General features: G+C 38.3%; 1 protein-coding gene across 1 annotated transcript in view; it reads left to right on the top strand.

Moving 5' to 3' along the window:
- The window catches only part of LOC139708800 (probable ATP-dependent DNA helicase HFM1), a 37,637-nt gene extending 15,190 nt beyond the window's left edge, over positions 1-22,447 (top strand). The window contains exons 2-25 of the mRNA XM_071620749.1: positions 3,982-4,049; positions 4,900-5,032; positions 5,433-5,584; positions 6,282-6,362; positions 6,799-6,978; positions 7,234-7,280; positions 7,693-7,846; positions 9,400-9,532; positions 10,071-10,172; positions 11,051-11,244; positions 11,657-11,703; positions 12,340-12,521; positions 13,113-13,196; positions 13,903-13,994; positions 14,328-14,482; positions 15,003-15,100; positions 15,816-16,030; positions 16,752-16,835; positions 17,545-17,702; positions 18,412-18,515; positions 19,405-19,584; positions 20,339-20,631; positions 21,309-21,564; positions 21,762-22,447. Of these exons, the coding sequence (XP_071476850.1) occupies positions 3,982-4,049; positions 4,900-5,032; positions 5,433-5,584; positions 6,282-6,362; positions 6,799-6,978; positions 7,234-7,280; positions 7,693-7,846; positions 9,400-9,532; positions 10,071-10,172; positions 11,051-11,244; positions 11,657-11,703; positions 12,340-12,521; positions 13,113-13,196; positions 13,903-13,994; positions 14,328-14,482; positions 15,003-15,100; positions 15,816-16,030; positions 16,752-16,835; positions 17,545-17,702; positions 18,412-18,515; positions 19,405-19,584; positions 20,339-20,631; positions 21,309-21,564; positions 21,762-22,447 (3,878 nt within the window). The remainder of the gene's footprint in view (positions 1-3,981; positions 4,050-4,899; positions 5,033-5,432; positions 5,585-6,281; positions 6,363-6,798; positions 6,979-7,233; positions 7,281-7,692; positions 7,847-9,399; positions 9,533-10,070; positions 10,173-11,050; positions 11,245-11,656; positions 11,704-12,339; positions 12,522-13,112; positions 13,197-13,902; positions 13,995-14,327; positions 14,483-15,002; positions 15,101-15,815; positions 16,031-16,751; positions 16,836-17,544; positions 17,703-18,411; positions 18,516-19,404; positions 19,585-20,338; positions 20,632-21,308; positions 21,565-21,761) is intronic.

Here is a 22,447-nt window from a genome sequence, read left to right as displayed (position 1 = left end):
TAGGTCCATGGTCTCACGATCTCACGGATGACACCCATTTTTCTCACGCATTGGGAGCATAGCTTAAAGGATTAAAGTGAGAGCTGCAATTGAAGGCATATATATTTATCTTTTGTATTTCAAAATAAGTAAAAAATAGTCACTTAAGTATGGACTAGCTAAAAATTGAAAAAGCTCCCTACCGTGGGAGAGCGGACACCCCCCTTCAACACCCTCCCCTTGCTCAGTCACTTTGCTCCCTCGCTCATGCACATGCATGCGCGCCGAGATGCTGAGTCATGAAAATCTCACTCATAAAAATTTTTGAACTTGGCATCTATGCTGTTGTTCAACTGAGTAGCCTATCATTGGTTAGAAAAGATAGCAGCCCTAATATTCTATTGAAAGTTGCATTTTATAGCTGAAGTTTTCACGGTAGTGTACAGTGTATGCAACATAGACCAATAAAAATGCTATAAAGCATAGTTTTGTATGTCTAATGTAATTTTGTTAAACTTAGTTTATAGAAATGCTATAAAACACAATTTTCAACAGATTTTTGGAGCTGTTTAGAAATGTTCTATTCTATATTATATCATTTACTTGGACACCAACAAAGTTTCAAGGAGCATTTATTATTCTTTTGTATATTTTTCATATATTATCTAAGTAACATTTTAGGGTGATATAGTTGGAAACTACAATTGTCCTCTTGCACAAGGCAGGTGAGACACATGCCTCACCTCCCTGCTCATTATAAATCACACACAACACAGAATGCAAGAGAGTACCCTTCACTGTAACAACACTTTTCACATGTACACTTTTAATACATGTAGGCCTATCCAGCATAACTATGAAGAAGGCCCTATGTGTTGACTGTTTGGATTAGCTGAGGCCAGGCCTTGCATTTTAGGTGTAGTTGCTTCAACAGGAAAATGTTTGCATCCTTATAGGGATTGTTTGTGGAGGAGCTAATCCCTGTGTACGATGTAACTACACAGTAGGCCTTTCTACTTGAACTTGGATGAAGACTGTGCAAGTTTAACTTGATATGTAGTCATATGCATAGCAGCCAAACTGGGCAGACTACACTTTGTAGTACAATCCTGTTCCCACATAGCTGTACAAAGTATTGGTTATGCGGAGTTGTGACTTTGAAGACAAATTTACTGGAGAAAATACCACATTCTGGCCTGCCAAAATTGACAGTGAAGTACTGGTTGACTAGTAATGTGGCACTACCTCATGCCTGCATTAGAAGATACGTGTATGGGAATCTGTATACTTCGTTTTCTTTGAGATGTATGCCACTCAACAAGACGTATTGCTACTCATCAATTAACCAGCATACTCTGGCAATACTGTATTGCTGACGAAGAAGATATTATGGTGACATGGAAGCCGTCAGTTGTGCAGTTCATCTCATTCATGCAGAATGAGCATGAACAGTTGGTACAATGGTGTCAAGAGCAGGATGGGACTTAAGAGGAACCATGGCTAATGGTGTTTCACTGGATGATACTGGAATGATACTTTCATCAGACTGGCAGTAAAACATTGTAAAGAATTTCCAAATGCAAAGGTGTGAAATTTCTGTTGGATTCTGGAATTGAGTGTTAGAATCCAAAAAGGTGCTGGTTATGTCTTGGCGACATGACTACTGGCAGATCTGATATGGAATTAAAGTAGCGGTCCCATAACATCTAGTGGACACACTATCTTGCTGATCATGTGCATTGTGATCATCTGGAATATAAATACACCTGTATATAAATATGTGACCTATAGACCTTTGAGAACATGAACAAGTGTAGGCAGAACTGAAATTTGGAATAGCTCTTCCAGGAACACATTGTATAACTTCTTGAAATGAGTGTCCAATATCCTCTAATGATTTGATGCAATTGTGATTGCAAACTTTTCTGTTTCTTGCATTCTTTTGTTATGCAGTTAAGTCAGACCACACACTTCATGCCTTTGCCACAATTTACCGGTTAACACAATGTTATCACGTCTTCTGCTAATACCGGTACCACTAAATAACAGAAAGATGTGCCATGGCCAACCAAACCGTACTTCCCCATAAGACTGGAAGCGTACCAGTCTTGCCAGTTTTCAGTCATGTGATTGGGTCTTATTTCCAGGTGGAGAGATTTGACATGTCCAATTTTCACAACGGGTTATGGGCTTTCTGTGAATCATGCTACATTATAATGTACTGAAACCATAACAGCCGTAAGCCTATATACATGTATGTGTAGTTTGATCATATATGATATAGTATGCATCATTGAGTCGTGCAACAAGTCATGAACCGGCTCGCCTCTCTAGTTGTGTGACTGGTCTGATTGTGTAGTACGTGCAGGTAGATCACATCAGTGAAAGTTTGAGGAAAATTAGACAATTAATGCAAAAGTTACAAATTTTTTAAGTTTTGGTGTTGGAACTGCTGGATGAGGAGTCTACTAGAGGCTATGATGTCATGTGTGGACAACAATAAAGAAAATATAAAGGGAATTACACAAAAACTCACATTTCTAGCATAATGAAAGAGCACTTGACTAAACGCTTTCAGGAAGCAGGGGAGAATAATTACTACCCTTAATATAATGTATATACACGCTTTAATATATCAGTATCAAGTTGATAGAATAAGTAATTTTCATGAGAAATGACTTTTTGTGGAATTCCCTTTACAGTTTCTTCATATTGTTGTCCAGGCATGACATCATATCCTCTAGTAGTCTCCTCATCCAAGGGTTCCAACACCAAAAATTTTAAAAACTCATCACTCGCACCAGATTTTGTAATTTTCCTCAAACTTTCACTGATGTGTTCTACAAGTGTTGCTGCTTTCACTCAATCCATTTCTCGTTTGGTTTTGGTTTCCTTTAAGTCTCTTTTAATACATTCAGGAGTTTTTTCCAAATACAATTATTTTCAACACATAAATGACCAAAAAAAAAGTGTGCAAGGAAAGACCCCCACCTGCATGGTGTTCACTGTGCATCTGCAACGGTCAAACAGATTTGCTGTAATTACAGCAAAACTTGTTTTGCTGATATCAGTAGTCCAGAAGTAAGTACCCTCCTAGATGCACTTCTAAGTTTTGCTGAAATTACAGCAAAATTGTTGATGCAAATGGAGTGTTGAGAATTGTGGAAAATCAAGGGGATTGTCATGTTTTGCTGTGTAATTTCAGCACTTTTTACCTCTTGGACTAAACTGTGGCCATGTGGAGGATTTATGTGGTTTTTAACGCAATTTTGGGAAAACTTGACAATGCTTGAATTTGTCATTTCCAACCACACTCTGTTCCATGTGCATTTGTTAGACACTGCTAATGACTGCAAAACATTGGTTGTGATGAATGTGTATGTCAGTGAAAGTGCTCCAACAAAGCATATCTCTGCATAGACAACCATAACACCTTCACATAATATGAAAGAATTATCATGTTAATTGACATGAAAGCCCTTGACAGCTGTAAAATGAGCTTTTGTGTAAGAGGATGCATAGAGTAAGAATACAGTTTGGGTTTGTTTTGATCAATTCAATCAAGTTTGTGTATCTGTAAGTCACAGCCATTTTTGACATGATACCACATTTGGATATTCTATCAAGAGCGCGCAAATTGTAGTGATTTGATGCTGAAATACAATTCTGATCACCATAAAAAATTTGCTGATAAGGAGAGCGCATAAATACATGGTTTATGATTGATAGTGTATTGTTCTTGTACAAAAGCATTCATTGCAACTCTAGCAAGCTGATTTGTTGAAGTCTACAGAGTTGGAATTTCATACTTTAATCCTGTTTATATGTCATTGACTTCCAGGGTCTTGCTTACATGGAATATTACATTTGTCAGAAGTATACAAAGTTCATGCAGTAAAATAATTCCCACTTCCTTTCCTTTGTGTGTTTGTTACTGCTCATGAATGCATATGATGTGTGCTTTATTCAGCAGTCACTTTTCCTTGACTCCACAACCATCAGCTGAGAAATACAGGGGAATATTTCCCTTCCCATACTTCAATTTTGTCCAGTCACAGTTCCTCGATGACGTAAGTGGGAGTTGGAGCGCTAACCCTTGTGCCAGAAAATCGCATTTCACTGTTTGCATGAATCACTCTGAGAGCTCCCCTATTAATGCCTGATTTGATCAAGCTTCACCATCTACAAAGTAATGTCATTATTTCATAATTCATTAAATTTCAGACGCTCAGTTTACTCATGTACATGCTGGGTGAAAGTGTCAAGCATTTTCCCTATAGACACAAAGTGCTGGGTAATTTCACTCACGTTTGCATTCATTTGCAGATCACATCTCAAAAGTAAGTTCTTATGTTGACGTACTATGCTCCATCAGTATTATGGACAAGGTAAGTGAGGTTATAAATACACGTATATGGATGTATTTATATATATGTGTGTGCGTGTCTGCCTCTGTGTCTGTGTCTGTCTGTCTGTCTGTCTGACTGTCTGTCTATATCTCTGTTCATCCACTATATCTTGACATCTTGGTAATTTTAGGATCAACAAGAGAGAGTGTGACATATTGTACTGACACTCTTCAAATGAGATCACTTTTTTTTGTTAGTGCCAGGGGCATTAGGTAATATGCCAGAGGTCATGGTGTTGAGGTCAAGGCCAGCATTGACAATTCATGTGACAATGTAAAGAAATATTTAGTGAAATCCAGGTCCAACTTTTGGCATATACATGTAGATAATTATGAGCTTGCTGTCTCTGACATCAGGGTCAAAAGTCAACATCAGCATGTCTATCTCTATCTCTTCCTCTATCAGTCTATTTATCTATCTATCTATCTATCTATCTATCTATCTATCTATCTACCTATTTCCACTCTCTTTTATTCTCTCCTTGTAACATTACTTGTCTGATGTTTTCTAGATTCTCTATACCGACAAGCCCCTTGTGATCAGTGCCCCAACTGGGTCTGGTAAGACAGTACTGTTTGAGCTGGCCATTCTTAGACTGTTGGTTTCTCAGGGAGGCTATGACAACAGGACCAAAGTGGTGTACAGTAAGTCCGTATCATCTTGGTCTTTGTATTTGTAATCTGTGCTCAATTGAATGGTTTTGAAAGATGTCCAATGCACGTAATTGTCTGATGATGTAAGAATCATGTGTTACTGAGACATCTCATAGTGACCCTGGAGAACAGAAGAAATTGGATATTTTAATAAAGTTTTTGCAGGAAACTGCTTCAGCCTTATCAAGCAAGAAACTTTGATGCATTCAACTTAATAACTTCTTCGAATGTGATAAAGGTGAATTCACATAATTTGTATTGATAACAAGGTGCAAAACATTCGTGTTTACTGATTGTCAGGATTGTTTGTAACTAAGAAATCACAAGTATGAGTAGCAAAAGTCACTCAAAACACACAACTCAGGGTTAATGACTGGATGCCTTTGTACAGTGGCGCCCATCAAGGTTCTGTGCAGTCAACGCTGTATAGAGTGGAAGGAGAAGTTTGAACCACTGGGTTTGATATGCCAGGAACTTACTGGAGATTCAGACATTGATGACTTCTACCAACTCCAAGCTGTCAACATCATCTTTACCACTCCTGTAAGTGACTATTGTTCAGCAAATCTCAAACACACACACACACAGACATTTCCAATAGGCATACATTGTAGTTTGAGTTGTTGCTGTGATTTGGCTCTGGTCACTTCCAATTGTCACCACATGTACTTGTATCCTTAAACATGTGAGCATTAGTGCATCCTCACTGTTGCCAAAATTTTACTCTTTTCGCTGCAGCAGACTATATTGGGCTTATGAATATTAAGAACAATAATGCTCTTTGTAAGCATAAGTTTTGAGAGATTTTTGGTGGTGTGTCATACCTCCAGAGGTAGGGGATTTATTCATTTTTTTTTTTTGGGGGGGGGGGAGGGGCGGAGTTCTATCTGAAAATAAAGCTCTGATTGCATTTCAAATGTGTTGTATAAGTATGCATTCCAAACTGTGTTCCCAACTTCCCAAGCAAACTTTCTTTTTTTTTGGGGGGGGGGGAGGGGGAGGGTATGAAACACACATCCCAGTTACAGGCCTGATATGATAATGCACTTAGATAAATATTTGAGATGGGAATGAGGTTTGAAGCTATTACGACAGTGAAAATCAAACACTGTGAACAATTACATGGTAAAGAGATTTTTTTTGGGGGGGAAAAAAAATCTGAATTTGAATTTGAATGAAAAAAACAATGATTGCAACAACAAAAAAGACAAGAGAACACCATGTTTTCTGCCACTTCCAGGAAAAGTGGGACAGCATGACAAGAAGATGGCGAGATAACCAGTCCCTGGTACAACTGGTCAAACTTTTCCTTGTAGATGAGGTAGGTATAAATGTTTGCTACTGACATTCAGCAGCATATAATCTCTTGAAAAAAAAACCTGTCAGGATGATTACTACCCACGTAATTCATGTGTGGATAATACTTATTTAATTGATGTACAGGTTTTATGTGCAGTGTGCTTGAATTACAGTATCTTCTAAGTTGCTTCCTGCATAGACATGTATAGTTATAGATTGTAATTCCGATGACAGTTGGTAGAACAAGAATTATAGTAATGGCATGAGTAGTAGCAGATACAAAAATGTATGTCAGTCTCAGGCCAGATATTTCCTGAACTATTAATCCCTTGATTATGAAAATTTTGGTCATCATCTATTGTTGATGTACACATTAGAAGGACTCTCAATTCATTTACATATCAATGTAGCTAGTGATCATGATACTGACTTCTGTTTCTATCACTCTTCTTGCTAAGGTTCACTCACTGAATGAAGAGACACGTGGTGCTACTGTAGAGGCTGTTATCAGCAGAATGAAGACGGTCAGGGCGGCACAGCCAGAGCATGAAACAAACTCTAGTCATGCTACAGAAGAAAGCAGAGCCGCTCGCCTCCGCTTTGTGGCAGTATCGGCAACCATACCCAATATCAGAGATGTATGTCGGTCCAGTCCATGACATGTTGCCCATTTCCTACCACAACATTCAATGCCAGCACCAGGAAATCTACATATTATCTTTCATTGCTCAAAAAGTTACTATCTCTCATTATATCATGTGCCAACTTCTGCAATGCACAACACTTGCAGTAGTCTTTCTACAGGAATTGTGTAAATTCATGAAGATTGTAGTCTTATGGTCAGATGCTGCTATGATGATTGATACTTTCATTTTTCTTTTTATAACATGCAGATTGCAGAGTGGCTAGGGTCAGCTGGACAAGCTGCAATATTCCATAGGTAGGTTGACCTCCATGAATGCCTATTCAAACAAACAAACAATCAAAATCAAATATCACTACTTAATTCAAATGTAGAATTCTAGAGTTAAGAAGAATATGAAACTTTATCATCACACTGTAGGTAATCTTATGCTATCTATGAAATAGACTATCAGTAAGTCTTCTGATAAAAGACAATAGCGATGATTAAGCAGTACACATTATTCCATTATACATCATTCTGACATATACTTGCAGCAAACACCATTAAAGGCTAGAATCTTCAGGCACATTGTTATTACATGTCTTGTGGGCCAGATATATTGGTCTGCTTTGATTTCAAATAAACTCCACTAAACCAACAAACCTTGATTAACTCACAGTAAGTCATTCTTTATACTGTGGATAATTTTTCCTGGATTCTATTCCAGATTTGACGACAGTCACAGACCAGTGAAACTACGCAAGGTGGTGCTTGGCTATCCCTGCTCAGAAAACTTCTCTGATTTCAAGTTTGATCTGTCACTGAACTACAAGCTGAGTGGAGTCATCCAGACTTACTCTGAGAACAAGCCCACTCTTGTGGTAGGGGAATGATATTTGCTAACTCTCTGCGTGCCACATTATAATTCTTGTTCATAGGTATGTTGGTGAAATTTGTGAAAATTTGACTCATTGGCACAAAATGTGTTAATAAGCATATTGCAGAGCACGCCTTAACCCTATTAAGCCCAAGCTATTTTGACCCCTCACAGGCCCAAGAGGGGGCACATTGTGCCCCCCCCCATATAACTTTTTTATTATTCGATGTATCATCGTCATATTTGGCAGGTGGGTAGAGTAACTCATACTCTACATGACCGTACATTTGAATTTTCACAAGGTCACCCATGGAGGGCGCTATTTACAAAAATATAAAGAAATACATAGGAAATATGCTAAAAACATGATTTTTCGGTATAATTTCTTTATCCCCATTATATATGTCTTATTATAGACCAATCATTTTCATATTTGCCACAAATGATATAGCAAGTGGAATTTTATTATTTGTTATGTTTGAAATTTCTCAAGGTCACCACATGGGGGCGCCATTCATATCAACATAGTGATACATTATGAGACCTGAGATGAAATGTTTGGGATGGGTACATGTATAGTTATGACATTTCATATTTGCATAATAGTCAAATTTTGAGATTGCAAATTGATAATAATGATAAACTAATGATATTAAAGGCATAACTTGGGTGAAGGAATCAAAATACCTCAAAATATAAGGGCAATCTGTAGAAAATATTATTGTTCTCGATTATCTCTATTATATCTATTGTTTTATGCCTTTGTCACATAAAAACAAAGGAAATAATAAGAAAAACTTTCCAGGACCATAATTACTTCAGATTTTGCTTCTTCAACAAATTTCAGTCAAGAAACACCCATTTCATACACTGTAATGCTGTTAAATGAAATGGCAACAGAAAAAAGATGCAAAATCTGACTGACATGGTCGTCAGTTTATGGTTGCCATGGCAACCAGCAACATCAAATATAGCTAAATTATACATCTTGGGCTTTATAGGGTTAAAACAGTGCCAACACTGTTGGAAGTGCTTTTTGTGCTGTTGAAGTGTAAATAAACTTGAACAATTTGTGGTCAATGTTATATATGGTGAGACATCCATGTGATGTTTGGATATCTGTTTACTCTGCATTATTGTTTTTTAATGATATACTTCATTCCCAATAGCCTAGTTAGTTATCAACCTATTATACATCTAAGAATCTAGAGGCTTTCTTCAATAGTGTTTTGGGTGGTTTTTTTTTTTACTTGCCAGCAGAAGTGTGGTTTCATTTAAAATATGTATCATTGCTACTTCTGCTACGAAATCCTGCGGCATCATAAACCCTAAAGGAGGTACAAAGGAGGTACTACCTACTTGATTGATTTTGCTGCTAGGTGGTACATATCTATATTTTCCTTTAATCTCTGATCCATCAAAGTACCTACAATCCTTCTTCATTTCCTGAACAACTATGTAAACTGAGCATGTTTCATCTATTTCCAGATGCATACATGACCTTCGAAGAGATTTAGTGTCTCCCTGTATTTTTTTCTTGTAACGAACTTATGTTAGTTCTGTGCCACAAGGAAGGCAGTAGAGCAAGCTGCTGCAATACTCGTCAAAGAGGCAAGATTCATCATGAACTCCATCTACCGTCAGAGACTTCAGATATACAACAATCGCATCAGAGACTCCAAGCTGAGAGGTATTATTGCAAAGACACATGAGAACGTTGTGATACTTTGATGGTTACGATGAACATAGGCTTAAGTGATAAATGCTACAATTCACACCCTAAAATTTGACTTGATGTCATAAGTTTTTTTCCTTGTGTTGACAAAGGCATATGACTTAACCCTACCCGTTTTTCATACATCCTACATGAGGCCGAATGGCAAATCTTAATGGTCAAACATTTGAATTTGAAACATACTTGTGGAATGAATTCAAATTGTGTAAGAGTGTAATAACTTATGTATATAACAGATATGTGTATTCTCTTTAAAGGACTTAGGTTACCAATGCAAAAAAACAAAAACAAAAACCAACTTATTCATGCAAAAGAGGACAAAGGTCGGATCCAAACCTTGATCTCATTACAGACCGCAATGAACAGAATTGGATGACAAAGATAAGAGGAAGCAGGAAGGCAAAGGTAAAGCTCTTACAGATACAAGTAGCCAGTAACGGAAGCAACAAGTAACATAACATTTCTATCATTGTACTTTTTGCCAAATCTGCAGACCTTGTGATGAATGGTGTTGGCTTCCACCATGCTGGATTGGATATCCAGGATAGGAAGGCAGTGGAAGAGATGTTCCTACAGGGGGATCTACCAGTTCTCAGTAAGGACAGAGCAAGAGATTTCTCAAACAACCTATCATTTTTTTTTCCCTCTAGACATCATATACTGTAAAAGTGGAAATTTTCGCGGTGTTGAAATTTTTGCGCGTTTTGCGCAACCAGAAACTAGCGCGAAAATATAAGCACCCGAATGTTTTTGCTTGCCATATGTTCCTGTGCGTGATGTCTTGATTCCCTCTTCTCACCCGGCCAAGCGCGAAAAATTAGTCACACGAAAATGTCCACTTTTACAGTAACTGAAAGTGCAACCACTCAAGGCAGTAAGAATAAGAAAGAGAATCAGAATAAGATGCAGATTCCTTTTCTATGCATGTTATTTGTAATGTTTGTACAAACTTGGGTCAGGTTACCAGCTACTTGGCATTGTAAAAAAATATCTTTCACATCAATGTCAAGTTGATCTGTAACTGTCCTATATTTCTCTGTGAATAAAATCAATTTGTTTGCTGCATACCACCTTCTCTTTTTATCAGCACTGCCGGAAATTATTGTAATGTTTCATGTTTATAGCAATAACATTAGATTATACTATAAAGTATATGCTGTATGAAATCTGTTCACATTAAAGTTAACACAAGCCAGTTGAGTTGTATACCATTTGGTGGTGATCCTGACTAGCTCTTTGGAGCTTGTAAGCCTCACGACAAGGTGGGCCTACCTTTTGTGTTTGGTTCATATAATAATCCTAATATACTGTGGATTATAATGATAATGTTCGCATTGTGATATGATGTCATCTAGACCCAGGACAGGTGATTGATAACCTTGTAGCAGTGCTGAGTAAACACTGTATGACACATAGCAAATTGTGTCCATTATCATTCAAACCTCCCTCCCCTTTGCTACGTCTCTGCATCAGTGTCAACCAGTACCCTAGCGATGGGGGTCAACTTGCCGGCACACCTGGTGGTTGTGAAATCCACACAGCATTACGCTGCCGGGATGTACCGAGAGTACAGCGAGACCCAGATCCTGCAGATGATTGGCAGGGCGGGCAGGCCACAGTTTGACACCACAGCAACAGCTGTCATCATGACCAAGCAAAAGACAAAGGTTTGGATTTTCCAGTCAATTTGAAGCAATATGGAGTCCTGTAATATGCATTAATGGAAGTGAGAGTCACATTAAAGCCTGTAGTACATGGTCCAAATGTTAAGAGTATGCAAGAGGTGGATGTTTACAGCATGCCTAAAGTCTCATAAAGTCTCATTTATGTACAATATGAACCTGTCATGATGAAAATAATGTTTTGAAGGAAAGGTAAATTTATACTGTAGCTCAATGAGTTTGTTCACTGTTGTCTACTGAATCTTTTAAATTGAATCATGTGTTGATCATGATGAGCAGTGTTCATTAATTTTTAGTCTGCACACATCATGGCAGAGTCCTATAAAAATTATTTTTGGAAAAGCAGTAGCACTTGCACTTTCCAAGGGAATAAATCTCCTCTCTTTCATCTGTACAGTTCAAGTATGAAAATCTCCTGAATGGGACAGAAGAGATCGAGAGCAGGTATGCAGTTCAAGATAAGTCTCGTAGTATGATAGTTGTTATAAACACTTGTCAAACCTACATTATGAACCAGTTTGACTGAAAAAAAAATTAAAGAATCAATAAATAGGATTCAGCTATGGTTTTGATTTTTGTATGTGTGTGTAGTTTTTGTGTGTAGATACTTAGCTGATCATTCCATATAGAGTGGTTGTACCAGTTTATATAATCATGAGATATCTAAGAGAGTTTAATTGTGAATAAAGCTTGGCTTTATGGCAAGTGAAAATACTGTAACACATTCTTTATTATATTTGTCTATTTGCATTAACTAATTTAACAATGAAAAAACTAAAACAATTATGAACAATTAGTTACATCTGTGCATTAATATCACTGACTGTAGGCACCCATGACATTCTTTTTTTTCTGTCAAAGTGGGTTCCACCAACATAGCAAAATGAATAAATGTGTGTAAGAAGTCAAACAGTAAAAATCAGGAAGCATTTTTTTTTGAGTTGACATTTCATTCTTCATGTACATATATTCATCTGTCTGTTGATTGGTGTAACAAGAAGCTGCTTAAAGATCAACATGTATGCCTACAAATCATTCAATATATGATGCATCCTACATTATTTCATCCATGTGCGGCAGTCTTCACAACCACTTGGTGGAACATCTGAATGCTGAGATAGTCCTCCACACCATAGACAAGATGAAGATAGCCCTGGAGTGGCTCAAATCTACCTTCCTCTACATCCGCCTCCAGAAGAACCCCACCCACTATGGGCTACCGGTGGGACTCACTCAGACACAGCTTGAGCAGAAATTACAAGGTTTCTCATGTACCTCCTCTCATTTCAAACTGGCCTTCAAGATATCGATGTGTCTGAATGATACTAATTCAGTAGATTCCTGTGAAGGCCCAAGGAGAAATAATCCACAAAACTTGGATTTCTATACAATGTATGTACTATTGTACAAACCAGTCTGTGTGGCTGATGTAACATGCATGATGAGTTTTGGCATATGCATTGGGTTGAAATGTATGTCAGCCTTATTCATACTGAGTCAAGCATAAGAATGAATAATATATTTAGCATTAGTATTTGATATTCAGATTGAAATATCAAGACAAATGCTTTTATTTGAGTGCATTCAGATTGTTTTTAATGTTGTTCATTACGACAGCACTTAATGCTTTAATTCAAGAAATAAGCCTATATTCTTCATTAAAAAAAGAATTAACAGCAAATGTGTTTTGTATGCTCACACATAATTTTTCTGAATAAAAATATAAATAATATAAATGTAAATACAAAACATACAGTTTCTATCATACCCAAATGAGTCCAACAAATTTGAGAGTCTTTCATTCAAATTTGATTCATTTTCACCTATTCCTTTATGTTTTATTTCGATGACAGAAATGTGTACCAAAGATCTGAAATCCTTGGCCAGTATTGATCTCATCAGCATGGACATGGGGAGTGGCGTTCTCAAACCTCTTGGTAAGTTTGATTTACTGTGCACTGGCTCTCCTCAGATACATCCAGCTTCTTCAATATGGCATATGTTCACAGTGAATTTGAGATAGTGAGAAGTCACATCAGTTGACTTAAAAAACAAAGAAAGTACTCTTTTGTTGAACTTCCATATGTGCCTCTACAGGAAATATTCTATGGTGATCCATATCACTTTGTTTCAATGCCATTCACCATCAGCAAAAAAAGAAAAAGAAAAAGAGAATTACCAGGCACATTTACCACTACACACTTTCATGCAAGTACTCCAAGCAGTTCTCTAGAGCCTACACTTTAAAAATGAATTTTTACCTAATTGATGACTGTTAAAGGGAGAATGGAGGAAAGCTCAGAAAGGGTAAGATAAGGTCAATATGCAATCTTGACGGGACTGGGAAGATGCATGGACTTAATTGATATATGACTTCAGCATGCACAGACGAATACACACATATATGCCTTTGAATATAGATCGAGTTCTTTCTTTTTTTCATTGACCTAGCTGATTATCTGACATATGCAGTGTAGACTTACGTAGAGTTGACTGTATCTAGCATCCAAAACATGGCTGTCTTTTATCTGTTCATGCTTGAAAAAGGAAATATTTCTGATCTGCCTAAAGTGTTGGGCAATCAATTGACTGTACTGTTTAGGCATTAAAGGTCGTACCTCTCTCTTCGAATGTCACACACAGAGACAGGGAGGCTCATGGCAAGGTACTGCGTGGCCTTTGAGACAATGAAGCAGTTCACTAAGATTGCTGGCACGGAGAACCTCTCTGACATGGTAAATGGCTTATTTCTATATATCAATACTTCTCAAAATGATTATCATTTTGTTGGTGTTTTCTGATAAACATTACACTTGTGCCATGTAATCGATATTTGATTGAGATCAATGTTTCTGTAGTCACAGTAGGAGAATTTGGCTGTTGGTAAAAGTATGGACTACTATGGAATGCTTTGATGACAAGATGATACTAGATATTACACTAGATCCTAAATGGTGAGATAGTTTGATGCTGTAGAGCTCCAAAAAAGTCCAGTCTGAGTAAATTCAGATATTGCCTCAAAATGTCATTACTTCCACCATATATCATTTGATGTCACACCCACAAAGATTGTGCTGCTGTCCCAGTGCAAGGAGTTTGCTGACATCCAGCTCAGAGTGAACGAGAGGAAGGTCCTGAACAAGATGAACAAGGACAAGAACCACATCACCATCCGCTTCCCCATGAACGGCAAGATAAAGACTACCGACATGAAAGTCAACTGGTGAGCATCATAGGGCTGCTAATCACATGCTTTAAACAAACTACCCTAAAGCATCACCTGCAAATTACCACCTGTGTATTTGGTTTTCTTTTCTTTCTTTCTTTTTTTTTGTTCCTTAATAGTGTGCCAACTACATGTACCTGGTAATCAATTTAACTTTATGGATTACCACACCACATATATTCTAATCATTGCAGACAAGCATGTGTTTGCTAGTTACTGAAAAGAAAATTTAATCCAAAATGTCATATTTTTATCAAGTTTAATCACCTTACTATATTGCTTTATCATTTCTTGCAAAAGTACAAAAAACTGAAACAAAAATGTGCTGTACTTCCATGTATGACCCGCATAAATTTGTTGTAAACCATCTTTGGTTTTTAATTCAGCTACAAAGACTTCTTCAGAGGAGATGTTCAATAAAAATATCAAATTGACATCCACCAGATCAAAACCACTAAATTGATACTAATCCTACAGTTTATCATCTCACTTTTCTACATGTGATTTGCCCCTCAAGTCTACTGCAGGCCACACTGGGCTCTATCCCCATCCAGGAGTTTGCCCTGAATCAGGACTGCTTCAAGATCTTTAGGGCGTGCCAGAGACTCACTAGATGTAAGTATAGTGTAGGGTGCCTGGGAAAGGTGTTTGTTGCAGGGAGGGACAGTATAACTTTTAATAATATAGCAATGTATCACAGACCTGTGTGAATGTAATTTCCATAAATCATTCCTAGAGTAAAGAGGATCTCCGTACAATAAGATGAGCTGTAACAAGACACTTGAGTATTACAAGTTGGTACTTATGGTCCCAAATATTCATCCACAGGCTTCTATAGATTAATCACTCACATAATGAGTAAAAATTTGAAAGACATATTTGATGTAGTGCATCATGTAGGACCTAATCCTTAAAGAGAAACATTCCTTCTTGAACCTGAAATATCACAAACCTTCCTCATTATAGACATAGCTGCTTTCCTGTATGCAATATAATCAATTTGGTTTGAAAGAATCAGTAATTTTTATTATACTACAAGGGGGAATGGGGTCATTTATCTGTGTACAGTGCTAAAAATGTGGATGTGTGAGTGCTGTAGAGTGAGTATGGATTTGCGGCATTGCACAGGGTGAAAGAACATGAATGCAATTCATTAAATACTAAAATGGTGTTTTATGCAATCGACACTCTGACAAAATAGTTTTGGATCAGTTACGACCCAGCCATGTCATGTTAACAATGTCTAGGTCTAGCCATTGCAGTATTATTGGCAGTGTTGATGTTAGATTCTGTGTGCCCCTTTGTCTTTGCTGATGTATTTAATAACCAGGCTTGACAGAATACCTGATGACCAGAACAGAGTTTCAGTCCCTACTGAGTGCAGTCATTGCAGCCAAGTGCACCCAGGCCAGGCTGTGGGAGAGCTCAAAGCATGTGGCCCGCCAGCTGGACAAGATTGGTCCCGCCATGTCCACTGCCTTGGTCAATGCAGGACTGGTCAGCTTCCAAGCATTAGAGAAGAAGAACCCACGGGAGATTGAACTGGTGAATCATTTGTACAATTTAGCCTGGCTTTAAGACCTAGCAGGGGCCTTTTCCCCAGGAACAGATTATCTACTGTAAAAGTGTGTTTTTTTGCGTACAGATACTTTCGCGGTTTCCTTCGGTGCCGACTTTCTTGTGTGTGTTTAAATTCGCGGTCGGCAAAAACTGTTTTATTTTGCACATGAAAACCCCAACTATAATCCAATTATTCTTTTATTTATCAAATAGAAATCAAAATCAAATGCAGGCTTACCTGAAATGCCGTCTCTCGAATACTTTACAACATATGCTCGTACCTACATTACGCGGTATCGCTGTGTGTATGTTGAATGCGCGGAATCTTCGTGTGTGCAAGTGCGCAATAGCGTTGTAACAAGCGGCGAGTTCAAAACATTTTTGCGTGATGTTAAATTCGCGGTTCAACCTCAAAGCGCGAAAATAAAACCACCGCAAAAGAAACCACTTTTACAGTATTTTAACAAGTAAGAAGCTAATTTTGTCATACATTCGTTGCTTTATTTCTACCAGTCAATAGTTTTGTTCATACACAGTATACATGCAGCAATTGAGAGCAAGAAAGGTTGAAATGTCTTCAGAATGATGAGTGGATATCCTGTAAGATCTATTGTATCCTTACCTAAATCTTATTATATCAATTTGAAGTTTATTCATTATGTCAGCCCATGGTCATTTGAGCTTATTTCTTTTTGTTGTAAATTAGATTTTGAACAGACATCCTCCATTTGGCAACCAGATCGTCGAAGCCATTCAGCATCTCCCAAAGTATGATGTTTCAATTGAGCAGGTAACAACATAGCAACAGCACAAAGAAATATCTCATGCATTTCCACATGAATAATATTTCCTAGGATATTCATAATGTGTACTGTTTATTGCAAAATTATTTTTTTAAGGGTAAAAATACTCTGTCGAGCAGGTAAGAACATAGAAATATCTTAAGTCTACATCCCCTGGTAGGATTTGTTATCATTCATCTGTGTCTGACATTTTTTTTTAAATCATCCTATTATAAGGCTCTGTCAGAACATCAGTAAAAATAGTCAGATATAAGATTTGCTTAGAGTGGGTATTTGCATCCACAGAAATTTGGTCATCTAAGGAAGATGTAAACACATTTTCCAGATGTTGCAGTCGGCTATTATTCAGGACCCCAAAACATGAGTTTATTTGCAGAGAGGTCTCCAATTTCTTTTATTTGGTCAACAATATAACAATATCTTTAATTCTAGTCAGAAACACACGTACATGCACACACAAACAATTATAAATAAATTGATATATATTTTGATATATATTTGGGTAGGTAGACAAATGAATAGACAGATGGCTGGATGAATACCTAAATGGTTAGAGAGATCAAAGCTAGATATAAGTACATATATATGAAAAGAGATGGATAAACAGAGATTCAGATAAAGAAAAAAATAGAAGAGAGATAAGTTGGTAGATGTAGGTATACTGGTCTCATTATCAATCTGTGGCTGTCATTCCAGACTCCGAGGTACAGCCCCATGAGAGCAGAACTGAGCATCACTGTAAGTCTCCTCAATTGGGAGCAGCTGTCTGAGAAGCAGACCACCAAACGGAACCATTCCTGCCTCCTCCTCTTGGGTGATGCAGATAACAAGGTGGTCTACAAGCAGAGAATCATGTAAGCTGTCTGCGACAATATTAAAACTTTAAAAATGCAGAAAGTTTGCCTGATACAAAGTGCTTTAGAACAAGAAGAATACCAGTTAAATTGACATGTGATTAAATTGATGAGGTTGATATGACATTGTGTTAGAAAAAAAAGAAACAAGCAAAATACAGCCATGTTGGTTCTGTATAACATGAGTTACCATACATCTTTTGTACTGAGAGACATGAACGATTACAACAATTTCAGTGTAAAATCAACCTTTCTTAAGTCGACCGCGCATGAGTCAAATAATCACCTAAGTCAAAGGTCCTCTCAAGTCTTCTTCTCTTTATATTCTATTGATTTTAATCCCTCGTAAGTTGAGTTTTCTTAAAGTCGAAGCTATTTCTTCAGTCCAAACGGATTCAACCTTGGCAAGGTTGACCGTATTAATTTTGCATGGGTGGAAATAAGCATCTGTAATTCGGACATTTGAGACATATACATGCTATTTTTCTAATCGATGAGTGATATTAACAACCATGACAGTCATCTTTCTGTCAGGATAAGGGCTACATAGTTATGGGCGGCATGTTATCAGTGCATTTGATTTCACTATAAGGTAGCTTGTTGAGATATCCAAGTAAAGTAAGAGCTTACAATTAGCTCATAGTGGGAAAGTAAAGTACCCATGGGTTTGCTAACAAGAAAAAACTTTCTCACCCACAACTTGACACAGGGATAACCAGCTGCTTCAGTCTGGTGTCTGGACACGTCGAGTGGAGGTGAAGAGAGCCCTCAAGGGAGAGGACATAAGCATCAATCTCGTCAGCCAGGACTACGGTACGATATGAAACAGATATGTGATGCTCATCATCCAATTAAAACTAAAAGGATGTTGACTTTGTATACTTTGCAGAGCATCGATGCCCTCTTAATTTTGTGTTGATACTCTTTGTTTTAATATGTTATCATTTCCACTCCCACATCTATGGCTTCAGGTTTGAGTCTAACATGTTGTAGCTGCATTGTAAATATACTTTGTGCCATTAGTAAGCCATCAACATTTGAACCAACCACAGCCATTCCTTTCAAAAATCACTGAACTGCCCTCTGCCACCTCCATGTATATCTGTATGTGTGTGTGTGCATGTGTGTCTGTGTGTGGGGTGTAAAAATGTGCAGGTGTCTCTGCCAATTTCATATCATCCCTGTATCTTTCACCTCTGTGATTCAACCAGCAATAATGCTGTGAGATATATTGCATCTTTCGGTGGGTAGGGGCTGACACTGCAAGAAAGGTCTTGGTGCTTGAGGGTCACTGCCCATCAACACTTTCATCTATCAGATCAGGTTACATGGCAGTGTTGAGTGATATATAGTACTGTTCTCATTCATAGTGTTGATAAAACTTTATCACTTTTGCCTAGTATGAAATTACATATTGAAGCAGCTTGTTATCCCGAAACAAAGTGCAGTTCTCCACATTTTTGTAAGCCTGCAAAAAGTACCACTGCCTTTGCTTCTCAGAAATATCAGGAATAATTTGTGTGACCTGCAGATGTCACATAAACACTTAACTGAACTGGTATCTGTTATTGTCATTACTGAAGATACGACTTTACTTACACTCTCTCACAAGAAGAGCTTCGTACTTTGCAATTTACATGGCACAAGGAGAAGTTCAATGTGTGTGTGTCATTTGTAATTTTTCTATTATACTGCTTTACAGTTGGTTTGGATGTGCAGAATGTGTACACCCCATTCTATTCTGGGCCGAAACACCTCAGGGCTGATACCGAGGCATCTGTTCCAAACTCCGAAACAAAGCCGGCCCTTCTTAAGCTTGTCCCAAGCTCATCCTCCAGAAGAATTTGCAGCAAGCCCCAAATGCCTGCACTGTCAAACGAGAGTATGTGCATGTAATTCTCAAGCACTGATGTTGACATGAATACCATCAGTATGTAAGATCAGTTTTGGTACAGTGGACTCCGGCTTTTACGAACTCCTCGGGACCGGCAGTTTTCTTTCGCTGTATAGAAATTTCGTTTTAACCAAACAAATAAACAATAAGAATAGATATAGTGGATAATGTTGTGGCCTGAATTTTTACTTCATTGTATCTGGAATTTCGTTATATCCGTGTTCGTTATAACAGGAGTGCACTGTATCAGTGTTTAGAACATTCATATCATCAGTGTTCTGGTATTCAGCTTCTTCTGTTAGAGCAACTTAATTGAACTTTTACTTTGCTGCCTCATAACAGCAAATTATGGTTTAGATACCTGCAAATATTTCAAGTCAAAACATTTTAAGTTTGATCAAAATCTTCTACACTCTAATCTACTTTGCCTTTTAAACTTATGTAAGGAAATCTGTTTTGCTGGAGCATTATCTGGAAAGAAAAAATTTGAGTCATTTTCCCTCTGCAGAGCCGATATTTTGAGCATGTGAATCAAATAGATATCATGTGTTGTATCATTTAACAAGTATGTTTTGATCCGTTAACCCGTTGAGGACAGACTGATTTTGCTACCACACATCCTCAATGGGTTGAAGGTATAGATAAACCATTTAGTATGTGCTACCACCCTTGACAAGTTTTCTTTCAGAGAATCATTAATAGTGTGTTTAAAGTTTTCAATCATCAATTAAATTTGGTGAAGACACAGATCCTGGATGTTATGGGGAGCGGAAACCATGCTGCCATCGCTGTCTGGACAAGGACACATGTGGTCACAGCTGCTGCAAGTTTGGAATCCCCGTCAAGCCGGCACCCAAGTCTAGGGCGTCGGCCACCAAGAGGCCCCCTCTAGGGGAATGTACCAGTCACAGTGAAGCCCCCGTCCCCGCCACACCCCAGAGGCCCAAAGTTCAGCGTGGACTTGACGGCTTCCTATCTCAGCTGCACCACAGGGCTCAGGCTATGAATGTTACACCTGATGTCAAACGGCTCAAGGTACAGATAGGATGGGTCAACATTTCTCGAAGATCATACAAGAAACCAGATTGTTTTTTTATGAAAGATCATAGTTCCAGAATAGAGAGAGAAGACTTCAGAGGGGAAATTTGTTTGTCTGGAAGCGTAAGGAAAGATAGTTCTGACAAGAGATCAGTACTGGTAATATGTTCATCAACAGCTATACTGTATTGTAGCCAACCTCAGAGTAAAGAAGAACAGAGAGGTGAAAATTTCATCAAAATAAGACTTATGATTGTGAATTGATGAGAAGAGATGAGGAAGTTATGGAAATTTCACATGTTGAGACCTAATTGGTTACCATTTCACATTCAAATCAGCAAAGGTGATATATCATCACCTCACAACTCTCCATTTAGTTTGTACATAAAAAAGATGTAATGAAAATCATGTTTTCGATTTTGATTACCAATTATCAATTTAATGTCCAAGCAGCTGACTTTTGGTGAGTAGATGCTCCTTTCATTTTTCAAACTTGGAGCAATGCCAAGACAATGGCAAGTAGAGCCTGGAGCTTTGAAAGTAAACCTGCACTGATTTCTCTCATAGAATAATTTTGGCCCTCATAAGCATATCATTCATCTCAAAGAGTTTTCTCTTTTTTTTAACCTCTGAAACACATCATTCATCTTGTGGGCTTTAAACAACCACTTCAGTTCAGTGATTCAACGCTGATGGCCCCTCTACCAGGCCTGGACAGGTTTGCGTACAAGCCAAGCCAGAACGTCCTTCCACCACTAAAAAACGGGAACATGCCCGCAACACCCTGTCCCACCAGAACTCCTGACCTTACACCTTCCCAGAAGACCCCTGTGGCTTCTGGCTGGGAGCACCTTGACTTTTACTGTGATCAGAAGGGGAGGAGGACACCTGACAAAAAGCCTGAGTGGAATGATAGAGATGAAAATGAAGGTGACTTATATTTTAACACCCTCCTGTGACTTGTTATCAAGCCTTTGATGACCTGATGTCATTATGTCACATAATGCATGATCTTTACTGGATTCATCTCTTGATTCAACTGCATTCTACAAATCCAGTTTTGAAAGGACTACAATACATTAATAATTGCTTTATGGCATCTGTTGTTATTCTCTTCGTGTGAACAGAGCTCCCTGATGTGTCTCTCAGCTTTGATGCAACTGGAGAGGACCTGCCATGCTTTGACCTTGGCGCAGAGGATGATGTGATCTGCCTTGAAGATCAGGACGAATACTTTCACCCACCTACTCCATCTGGCTATCTCTGGAAAGACATGGCTACTACAGCTGACCACCCCCTTTCTCATCTTAGCTCCCAACAGAACCGTTCTTCTAGTTCATACTTCCAAATGAACCATTGTGATCTAGCTAACTATACATCAGGCGACGGGCTACCATCCAAGATTTCCTGTCATCAGTCTGCAGAGAGGCGCAGGAATCCTTCCAGCGATCAGTTTGTTCCTCCTCTTGATTGTTTGTCTCAAGATCACACATGTGAAGCAATTATGACTGGACCATGTCCGTTGTCATCCACCAAGCATACCTTTGCATCGTCACTTGAAGAGTCCAGTCGCAGACGAGCCATTCAAGAAGACCAGTATGTACCCCTGCCTTCAATTCCAAGGAGATTTGCCCAGAACGCCACATCAGCTGTGACAGGTAGGGCACAGCGTCCACCCTTGCAAAATGCAGGATTCTACAGGCAGGAGACCTTCTCCTGTCCACTGCATCTTGAGAGGCCTCCACTGGATAGTATGTGGACCAGGCCACTCGCACGACTCTCCCTCAACAAGCCACATCCTGGAAGCAGGTGA

This window comes from Diadema antillarum, unplaced genomic scaffold (assembly GCF_040938485.1).
Source record: "Diadema antillarum isolate AM-2024a unplaced genomic scaffold, OU_Dant_1.0 seq00001373_RagTag, whole genome shotgun sequence".
NCBI classification, from domain to species: domain Eukaryota; kingdom Metazoa; phylum Echinodermata; class Echinoidea; order Diadematoida; family Diadematidae; genus Diadema; species Diadema antillarum.
Note: the sequence above shows the minus strand (reverse complement) of the source record. Positions and strands in the feature narration are given on the sequence as shown.